The sequence below is a fragment of the Oreochromis niloticus genome, linkage group LG15 (assembly GCF_001858045.2).
Source record: "Oreochromis niloticus isolate F11D_XX linkage group LG15, O_niloticus_UMD_NMBU, whole genome shotgun sequence".
Classification (NCBI taxonomy): Eukaryota; Metazoa; Chordata; class Actinopteri; order Cichliformes; family Cichlidae; genus Oreochromis; species Oreochromis niloticus.
This window is the reverse complement of record NC_031980.2, coordinates 32,548,966-32,560,079: the sequence shown is the minus strand read 5'-3', so window position 1 is coordinate 32,560,079 and position 11,114 is coordinate 32,548,966. Positions and strand designations below refer to the sequence as shown.

The 11,114-nt window shown below is 43.8% G+C and overlaps 1 protein-coding gene across 3 annotated transcripts; it reads left to right on the top strand.

The window, feature by feature from the left end:
• The first annotated feature begins 42 nt into the window (after window positions 1-42).
• On the top strand, window positions 43-9,606 carry LOC100707464 (uncharacterized). Of its 3 annotated transcripts, none has more exons than XM_019346343.2 (5): window positions 43-126; window positions 3,309-3,654; window positions 5,848-6,408; window positions 6,956-7,169; window positions 8,899-9,606. In XM_019346343.2, the coding sequence occupies exons 2-5, from the start codon at window positions 3,381-3,383 to the stop codon at window positions 9,128-9,130; spliced, it is 1,281 nt and encodes a 426-aa protein (XP_019201888.1). In that variant the 5' UTR covers window positions 43-126; window positions 3,309-3,380; the 3' UTR covers window positions 9,131-9,606. The 3 variants fall into 3 exon arrangements, with proteins under 3 accessions (XP_019201888.1, XP_005454065.1, XP_019201889.1); XM_005454008.4 differs by lacking the exon at window positions 43-126 and adding an exon at window positions 628-958; XM_019346344.2 differs by lacking the exon at window positions 43-126 and adding an exon at window positions 1,039-1,614.
• The last annotated feature ends 1,508 nt before the right edge of the window (window positions 9,607-11,114 follow it).

Here is an 11,114-nt window from a genome sequence, read left to right as displayed (position 1 = left end):
AATGGAAGTGTCACAAGGGCAAGTGGAAAAGATTCCTGGAATGGAAATTGGTGGTAACGCATGCGCACACCTTTCCTAGATCACTCCTTTTTTACCATTGGTAATCTGATATTCACTGACAGCACAGTAAGCATCCCAGGCTTCATTCACCATTGGCTTTTATGTATTGTTTGTGGGCAAAGATGTTAAACGCTTTTATTTATTTATTTGGTGAGAAATTCCAGAAATCAGATCTTTAGAGAAAAGGGGGCATGCGTAGTAAAGTTTCACACAATCCGAAAATGTTTGGCGTCTGTTCGTCGCGCCCGAGGCCACCGAGGAGTTATCAGTGGACTGTTGGAAGTTGGAGTGACTGATAATGAAAAGCCCCACAATATCAGAAAAAAACACAACGACGTCACTATAACCTTATTTTGAAAAGTTCATCACTTATTATTGAGTGAAACGACTTTACATATTTAGTTAGCGAGCATGCTTTCTATAAACGGGTTGTCTGTAGTAGCTGATGCTGTCTGAGTGAGCATTAATATACTCGGAGTTCACGCACTCATCCTGTGTATGAATATCAGAGGCGCGCCGAGGTTTGGTTTCAGTGTAAATATTTACGGCCCTGTTTAGATGCACTCGTGTTCGTGATGGATGTGATTGTTCATGTTGAATTTGAAGGTAAACTGAAAGTAAGTGCCGCCTCCTCCTCCTCTTGCTGCTGCCGCTCCTCTGCCTTTATTTGCTCCATATGGTGTTTGACATGGTACCCAGGAAGGGAAAAAAAAACTTGTGTGGGCGGAGGAAAAAGCCTAGTATTTTGTCCGTCCTGAAATTTGATTCAGAAGTTCGGGATCCTGGAAGACAAAAACCAAACGGAGGGGGAGGGAAGAAAGGCAGACGAGGACGGAGGGTTTTTTTTAAACTGCGAGGAGAGTAAACTCACCCAAATACTCCGCAACCTCCGACTAAAGTAAGTTCATTTATAAGAGTAACTCTTCTTGTTCCGCTGATCTGCACATTTGGGCATTTCGTTTTGCCAAAGTGAGGCAGGTTTGTCTGTGAAATGAAATGAATCACTGTAATTGCTTCTGGATGCCACAAAATACAAGATTCGTGATTTGTGAATGACCCGTCCTTTACGCGCAGCTTTCACGCGTGCGTTTTGCCTTCATTTGATTTATTTATCTATCAATAAATGAGGTGTTTCCTGCAGCCGCTAAACTAAGCCCGAGAAGCTTCGTGGAGGAGGCATCGTATAAAGTTTTTGTTTTCAGAGAGTGGCTCAACACTGAGGGGAAAATTATTTTTCAGCGGGTTTTAAAGCCACATACCCCTCCCCGCCCCCTACGCGCCACATCCAGGCCAGCTCCGATAACCGCCACCGACATTTATTCTCCCAGACCTTCAAGCCCCGTGGCTCCTAATTGATCTCTATACATGGTAAGGTCCTCGCTTGTTTGGAGAAACGTCGCCGTGCGCGCCTGCTCTACGCCACAGTTGGATGTGGGCCAAGAAAACCCAGAGAAAAATGCTCCAGATTCAATCTGCAGATGTTAATGAAGCCTTTGAAGACAAAGGCACGTGACTGATGTTATTTTACGCACACCTGGCAGACGCTTTTGTCCAGTAAGTGCATTTTATGTGCTTTAGAGTTCATAAGTGCTGGAAACATTCGTCCGTGTGTATGCATGTGTAGAAAAACAGTCATAAATGAATATGTATTTATAGATTGTATTTACTATGTTTGTTGTGTAGTTGTAATACAGGAGAAGGTACAGTGTTACAATAACTGATTAGGATTATTTGTGATATCAATAGTGGAGTTGAAGTAGTCCATGAAGAGCCATAAAGGAGACGTTCCAGTAAGCTGCTTCTGTGCTTTTTTAGACCTTTTTAACTAACTTGCACATCTCTGGTTCAGATTCACATCATGAGATAGGAACAGGTGAAACTTTGCCCTGTTTTATCCTCCAGAGTTCTCTTAGAAGAAAGCTAAAGTCTGACCTCACAGTAGCAGTGTAACACAAGATTTTCCATGAATCCATGAGTTTCTGAATTGAAATTCCATCAGTGTTATAATCCTGTGTTCTTTGGATTTGAAATATGTGTTTTTAAAATTTGTAGCTTCTAAAAGTTTGGTCGAAGCTGCCAGGACAGGAAATACTTTTTTACAAGATGCCGAGAACTGATTATCAGTACTGACGGGACGTGTAGTGACATCAAAATTTCAAAATATAACTTTCAGATTCCTGATGGTGAGACACTGAGCAGTCGGAGCACTTTCCTCAAGAAAGATTAGAAACAGGGGGGACGTTTTGTGAATACTTCCAGTGCCTTTAAATCTTGTTAATAAACACATTATGTCTCATTTGTTTAATCAGTATGTGAATAAAAACACATTTAACGTTTGTCTCTGTTTCAGTTTTGCTCGGCAGGTCAGCTGTTTGCTGTAACTTCATGGTTTCGGGCTTCTTATCTCCCAAAATATCGATTTGCTCCTTTAGGCGAAAACGGTCAAAGCATATTTATTATACCTCTGCAGTGCTTTCCATTTTACTACATAGATGTTTGAGTCATCCTGCTGCGAGATACTTACCAAAAGAAGGCTTTCAACTAATAATAAGCTCCCCGCAAAGTGTTGAAACCTGCAGATTCATACAGTCTCATGTGTGATACGTTTAAAGGATGCAGGGTAACAGTGCAGTGCACGCCAGCCGCCTTTTGGACTTGCCGCTGCAGATCATAAAGCTGGAGTCTGCGATTATTGTGACGCGCTTCGGTGTGCACGAGAGTGTGACGCATTCGTGTGCTGATTTCCTGAGTTTCTCTACTGACAGGGATTCAAACCTGATGAGAAAGTGTTCCCAACAGAAACAGGGGAAGATAAACTTTGACATCCTGTCAGTGATGATTATTGTATAACCATGTGCATAAACCCATAATTTCCTCTATCCTCCCCCCAAAAAAGCAAGTTTTCTCAGTCCACATAAAGTCCCTGTGAAGTTTTTGAGTGTAACCGTCTCCCTCAGCGCTGACCTTTCCCCTGAGGTCAGAGCTATTCTGGTCAAGACAAACAGATTCCTGAAGCTGAATATAAATTGGGCCTTACAGGTAGAAGAAAAGGGCAAAGAATCATAAAGTCCACATGTGACAGCAGAGGCTTGAAAGAAAGCGGATTACTGACGATATTTAAGGGAAAATAAAGATGAATCACTGTGTTTTCTCGGGGATATTTTTTCAGACGTGTGTATTAATCAAGCTTTTCTGACACTTGGGGGAATTAAGGTGATTTTCTCCCTCACTCTTGTCTCTTTCCGCAGTCTGATGTTTTAAACTGATCTTGGCCTGATTTCCACCTGGACCTCTTCCTGCTCCTCTCAGGCTCTGTGACTATGAGCACCTCGGGGCTTCAGGCCACTAACCGGCAGAATGCGAAGGAGCTCGACAGCATGAAGGAATCCATCAGCGATATCATCAACCAGCTCCAGGACATCGACCCGGCCAGGCTCTCCTTCTCCCCCTTCCTGGATCTGGACACTCAGATCTCTTTGGCTCCGGTGTCAGACAGCCCTGAGTCGTCGGTGGAGGAGCTGCACTCGTCCTCCCACTCTGTCTCCGGCTCCCAGCGCTCGCTGGAACCGCCACCAGCGACGGATCAGCCAAGGAGTGAGTTATTGCCGCTGCTTTTTACTGTCTCCTGGTCGGAGCTGTAGGATTTGAAGGGAGGCCAGAGCAAATTAGCAAAAGCTAAAGTCGGATTGAGTCCAGGCTAGATCCAAATAGAGTTAGGACAGAGCCTGCAGAGGAAAAAAAGCATTGTTTGTGTTGAATGGAATAAGTTAAGTGCAATTATATCACAAAAACATTAAGAAAAAACAAGTTAAATCATTTTCCAGAAGAGAAACTTTTTTAAAATCCTTAACTTTAGTCCGATTTTGGAAAAATCAGCTTTTAATTCTGGGTAAAATATCATAAAAACTTGAGTTGTGCTTTAGGAAATGGAGCTTTTTTTTTGTAAACAAGACAAACATTCTTGTAATTAGATTTAATATTTGTGTGAGAGAACCAAGTCCAAGCTGTGAGGGAAACAGTTAAAGCGCTGCCGGTGGGTGACTCCCATCTGTAATGTGAAGTGTCGGGATGTTTGTAATCCTCCTCGGTAGCTTCTGGTGTTTAATGGGTGCTGCTTTGTGTCCTTGCAGCAGCGGCGGTCTGGATGTTTTTACGTTTTGGTCCAAACCCTTTTTCTAGAGCTTTAATTTGTGTCTGAGGGCTTATGTTGGTTTTTGGGCTCTCTTCTGCATATCACACCCGTCAGATGCTTAATTAGAGGTGAAAAAAAGATGACACGTGGTTTTTGTGGCAATTGGGATACAACTCGGGATGTACGACTTTACTTATTATAAACAAATCCTATTTAAAGACCAAAACCAACAGCGAGTTGGTGCGACCGTCTACACTTTAAATAGATAGATTTTTAAAGAGGTATCCGTACAGGACTATTTTCTGTGTATTAAAACACAACCCTTTGGTTAAACTATGTCACACTTTTAGTATACAGACAATTTCATTCTTTTCATTGGTTGTTTTGGTCATTTTCATTACATTATTTGACAGTAATGCAAATACACTTACATCGACCCACCCAGGCTCTCCTTCTCCCCCTTCCTGGATCTGGACATTCAGATCTCTTTGGCTCCGGTGTCAGACAGGCCAGTTCATTAGGGACACCTTGCTAGTACCAGGTTGGGCCCCCTTTTTGTCTTCTGTTTCTTTTAGGGCGTTGATTTAACAAGGTGCTGAAGTTTGATTGAGATTTGTTGGCTGCACATCCATGACATGAATCTCCCGTTCCACCACATCCCAAAGGTGCTCTATTGGATTGAGATCTGGTGACTCTGGAGGCCCATTGAGTGCAGTGAACTGATTATCTATCAGCTCGGAGTGCTCTGAACCTCTGACATCAACAAGACATTTCCATCCAGAGTGCTGCTGCTCACTGGATTGCTTCCCTTCGTCAAACTATTGTGTTGTGCAAGAAAATCCCAGCAGATGAGCAGTTTCTGAAATATTCAGATCAGCCTGTCTGACACCGACGATCCTGCCGCATGCAAAGTCACTTAAATCACCTTTTTTCTTCATTCTAGTGCTCAGTTTGAACCTCAGCAGGTGGTTTTGATCATGTATTCACACCTAAATGCACTGAGCTGCTGCCATGTGATTGACCTAATAAAATGGCCTGCATATATGCATATATCATTATTACAGCTCAACCAAAGATTAATTATAGTTCAAAGCAATTATTAGACTCTTTATTGGGTCATTTAAATATTTTGATATATCCTTTTTTCCGCACATATTTTCAGTAGCGTTGAAACGACTAGAGAAATAAATAAAACATAATAACAAACCTTTCAAATATAGATTTTACAGATGTGTACACAAAGCCACACTGTGTATTAGGCCAATATTACCTACTGTTTACATGCTTCGAATACTAAACTATGAACAGTCATTTATGAGCAGGCCAGCAGCCTGCAGATATCCAGCCTTATAGTAAATGTAATTAGTGCGTGAGCACCGCAGTTCAACCACGTAAACTAGAGCTGCCACTAAGTGCTTTTTCCCCCCCACTAATCCAAACTTTGTGACACTAGATTCTTTTCACTGATCAGTGTTTGCTGGACAATTAGTGGGCAGGCCTAACCATCATCAGAGTAATCTTGTAAGAACAGTTTATATGAGACTTTCGACTCTGCTTTGTATTTTAAAAGTAAGAAAGTGAATGATTGATTGGAGTAAGTCTGCAGCTGATTGCGTTTGATGTTTTTTTTTTAAAATGTGCTCTGATTCGAACAGGCTCTGCTCCTTGCCACCAGCAGTCTGGCGTCAGCCTCCCAGAAGAGCCTCGAGCGCGTCGTGGGGAGGAGGGGGAGCTGGATCAAACTCTTTCCAGTCCTATCATCGCGGCGCGCAATTTGGACGCCGCCACGGAAAACTGCGTCGGCCCTCCAACCCCGGCCTCTCAGGGAGACATTCCCAACGGCACAGACGCACCGAGATGGAGTCCAGAATCCGCCAATCTGGACTGCACTGTGGACGAGGGTCGGCCTCTGATAGGGCCGCCGCCGGAGAGCGTGGAGCTGGCTGTGTGGAGTTCCGAGGCCCGTGGAGAGACTTGCGTGGCTGCGCGGGAGGCTTCGGATCGGGGACGATGCCGCTGTTGCCAGTGCACATGCTGTCAGAGCAGCCGAGTCCCCGCTTTCTTCTCGGTGCTGGCCTCGCTTCTGTGTGCGTCCGGGATCCTCTATGCACTCTATTTCTACGTGCCCATCAAACCCCCTGACTTCCCTGACGTAACCAGCCGCATCGTTTTCACCTTGTGCTGCTGTGTGGTGGCTGCTGTCCCCATCCTGCTCGGTATGTGTCTCACAAACACACACACACCTGCACGCTGAAATTCAAAAACAGCCATGTGAGAGCCTTGAATGAAAGATAATGATTAAGAGAGGATTTGGTTTGTCTGGCTGCTTTGTCTTGGAATGCTTCAGTGTCTCCTGTCCTCTTTAATTTCATGCGCTTTCAGCGTCAGTAGCAGCAGACGTCTCCCAGGCCTCTGGGGAGAAGCATAATTTCCTTCTCCTTCACATAGCTTTAAATGGAAACTACAATAAGAGGCTGGCTGTGTCCCTCATCTCCCAGGCTGTGGCCTAATTGTTCGAGAACATTTTAATCACTTCCCAAATGAGAGTGACTCGGAATAAGAGGGCAGGTGGTAAAAAAAAAAAAGGTCAGGCTGGTGGCTGTGAGGAGTATTTGCATGTGGGCCAGTCTGCTGCCGTTTGCTTCACATTCAAATGATGGAATTGCAAAAACAAAGTGTGCTGTCAGGACGAGCGCGCTGTTTGCGGAAAGATGGCCCAGATTCAAGATGCTAACTGACTTATTGCTCCTTTATCCCTCGCAGCGATGCTCATGGGTGCAGCCTGCCAGTTCTGCAGCGGCTCCTTCGATCTGCAGGAGTCGTTTCCCAGAAGAGGTGCGGTTCAGCAGCTTTTCGTCACCACCTCCCTGGAGCAGTTACTCCTCTACGTCCTGAACCTTGTTGTTATGGCTGCGCTACTGCCTCAAGACCAGCTGAAGTTGGTGCCTATCCTGGTCATAATGTTCATCTTTGGAAGGTGAGGCTCAAAAGCGAGAAAGGTGGAAAGCTCCTGTGAGCCAGCGGGGTTGGTCCGACCTTACCGGATGTACGATTAGTTTTTTCTTTCTTCCTCTTCTGTGGTCACTCTCTTTCCCATTCTAGCCATTTGAATTACCCACTGTGGATGGGCCTGCTAGCTGCTGGCTTGTTGGAGGACTTTACATAAACGTCTCAGCAGCCTCTGCGTCAGCTGAATTTCCATAATCCTTCTATCTGCGTAGCCGGAGTGCTACACAAATAAGGACCAATAAATCCGCCTAAAAGTCAGGTCTAGAATAACTCCACACTGTTACAGACAGATCACTTTGTTCCCAGGAAAGAACTCTGACATTTGAAGATTAGACCATGATGTCCACACGGAGAGTTAACCCTGTAACGCCACGTGTATCATATTTGAGTTTTTGAGACCTCTACATCACTAGTAACACATTTTTAAGTAATAAATAGTGGATTTGGCAAATATGATGTAAATGAAAACCCATATATGTAGACTAAAATTTAATATCTTATTTCTTTTATTTGGCAGAAAAGTCGATAAAGACAGGCTTTAGTGAATATTACACCTGCAACAACCTAAGAGTTTATAGCCATGCTGGCAGCCAGGCGTTCCTGTGAGCCCAGTGTTGTCATCAGTGTGCAAACATGCTAATTAGTGCCACTTTTTTCTGCTTCACAGACCAGAATTGAGAAAAGTCCAGAGTTAGTACACTGATTAGGAAGAGTGTAAAATGCCAACCCTATGTTGAAACTAGACAGGGGTAGAGGTGACCAAGACTAGTTGTCAAAAGGTTAATTACTTTTTGTTACAGTTGCAAAAATAAAAAGGAAACCCATTTTGAGCCAGCACTTTAAGGAAAGGTTATTGAAAGATGTTTCAGTGATCAGTAGTTCACGCAGAAGTGTGACAGCCACACACGCTTTCTCCAAAAGCCAAGGAGCAACATAAATGACGGCGATGGCGGCGAGATAGTTATTTTAGTCCAAAGCGATGCACTGACAGGCTGACACTGCCGTTCGTAGAGCCACGCCACTGACAGGGCTAAAAATGAACACAACCACTGTCATTAACAAACCCAAAGAGAAGCTCTGGCTCTGCGTCACAGAGCAGCGCAGAGCTCAGACTGCGAGCCTCAAAGTTTGCCAGTTTTACAAAGTTAAGTTGGTTTGGGCCTCTGATTGATCAGCCCTCTTATTAGATATTAGTTAGGCCTCATTTGTGACCTCTTGAAGTTTTCTCTCTTCTTATTTGGTCTCTAAGATCTGAGTGAAATGCAGCATCTGTCTCTTAACCTGCTCATTTAAACAGCTCGTTGCTGACTGCGTCTGCACTGCTGTTTTATGCTGGACGGGTATTACTCAGTTGGTTTTTAAAGCTGAGCAGCTGTCTGCTGTGGCCAGTAAAAAACGAGAGTACAAAAACCCCCCAGTAAAACTGTGGTTTTGAAAGTTGCTATAAACTGCTGAGAGCTCTTTGTGTTATTGCACCCACTCCCAAAAAAGGTCAATTTATGACCCTACAAATTGATTGTAGCAACATTTATTGCAGTGCATTGAAAGGCGTATATGTATTTTGGGAAACTTTATTTAAAAATATGGAGTTATTAAACATGTCTGGCAGACGGAGCCTAGCAGATTGGAGGTAACGCTGGTGGAGAAGCTGTGAGCGTCTGATTTCCTGTTTGATGTTTTCTTTTCGTGCTCCTCAGGCTTGTTTACTGGGTCGCCCTGAACACGTGCATCTCCTGGCGAGGCTTCGGCTCCGGTCTGAGCGTCTTCCCGCTCCTCGCCATGGTGGCTCTCAATCTGTTCCTCATGTACATGCGCCATCTCAGAGAGCCGCTTTTTGGCTCTCAGGACGTCCTCTATAATCAGGTCACTCCCTCTTCCTGGTCATCACAGAGCCCGAGTCCCACACCAGACATCCTGGACGCTCAGTGATGAGGCGAGCTGCCTGCTTCCTTCTCCGAGAGGAGGAGATCTTTCCAAAAATAGCCCATTCCTGTGGTCTGCAGTTCAGCACAGCTACCCATGCTGCCACTGCAACCTCCGACTCTGTGACGGCTTGACTTGTGTTTTCTTGCTCCTCCCTATACACAACCTTTTATGTGGATTCATGCTTATTATCTGAAATGCAAGAGCTCCGCCTGCTAGTGGCTGAGGATGCCTTTGAACAATGCTGTAGTCATAAAACATTTGTCCTTTTAAGCTATTCCAGTGCCTACATTTAATGTTTGAACTCTAAATACTTAAAAGCTCTGCTATATATACATACATATATATGGCTGGATTTGGTTTGACCGAAACACGAGCAAAGCAGCTGCAGTTGTCAGACTTTATTATTATTTGACAAAGTTTGTACATGATGAAGACAGAATAAAAGCCATTTTGTAAAAAAAAAAAAAACGAATGAAAAACATCTTGCCGTTGTTGGTTTTCCATTGACCGCTCGTTGCTTTTGCCTTGGCTGAGCGTCTATTCCTGGAGAGACGGCGGCGTGCGTTTTCAGAGCTGGGACTGTCATTATGTGATAATAACGTGCTCCATCTCCACCCTGCTGGCGTCCTCGCTGCTGCTGATGAACTTGCTTGGTTTGTGGCATCAAAACGGGGCCAAAACAAAAACGAGATGAGACGCAGTGCGTTTCGTCTGACAACTGACACTCGACTGGAGAATACCCAGGGATCCAGATTACTATAATTACAGCAGATTTGTTGACCGGAGGTATTCACTGAATCCGAATGCATATTTTTCACCGTCAAATGCAGAGATTTATTTGAGTTTTCCAAATGGCAGTAAACACTGAACCACACTCACGCACGTTACAAACAACCAGCACACAGGTTTGTCAGCGTCAGACTAAATACCCGGCTCTAAAGGTATCTGAGCACGGAGCACAGTGAGAGGGGAACACATTTTGATGTGCTTCAGAGTGAATGCCTGAAATTACTTTGCAATTACTTTGCAAATGACTGTTTATTAAAAGACCTCTGGTGCTACAAATTCTTTCCTCTTTATTTAAATATTTTAATTTTCCTTTCTTATACATTAATGTGCAAAAGTCTTGAGCCACCACTCTTTTTTTCCCCCAAAATATTTTGCTTCCAAGCAGCCAGACTGTCTGGTCATTTTTAAAAGTGTTAAAAAGGCACCTAACTCAGCGGATGAACCTGTGTTGTTTAACTATAACAGACACCTTGGAAAAGAAGACTGCCACAATAACACATAAGTTGTTCCAGTTTCTTTAGTTGAATCTACAAAAAAATCCAAAGAAAGTAACATTTTTGCCATTACAAAGTGAATCCCAAAGACCCAAAGTCAGAAACTTGGCACAGTGAGCAGAAACAGGACAAATGGGGGACTAAAGAAGAAGTCATGTCCATCTACTGACCATCAGACGTGGTCTCAGTGGGAGGGTGGATGTCAGAAACCGTTCTTAAGAAAGGGAAACAGGAAGAAAAGGCAGTGGTATGTCAAAGATGTCAACTCTATGGAATCAGAAAACAGAACGAAAGAAAGCCAACATCCAAAGAAGAACTTTGAGAAGTCTGGAGAAATATTCCAGAATAAAGAAAGTTTGCCTGAGAGAGTTCAGATTGTGTTGAAGAATAAGTCAAGTCAAGTGGCTTTTATTGTCATTTCAACCATGTACAGTGGTACAGTACAGAGTGAAATGAGACAGCATTCCTCCGAGACCCTGGTGCTACACATGACACATAACAGACAAACACACAGGACTACGTAAAAGTGCAATGTGCAAAAAATTGCAAAAATAAACACGACAAGACAGTGCAACACTAGACAGAACAGGACTTTACAGACACAACACAGTGCAATGGAAATGTGCAAAATGTTGAGTATTGTGCAAAAGTAACTTGGTGGCTGTAGGGGTGTGCGTGTGTGTGTGTGTGTGTGTGTGTGTGTG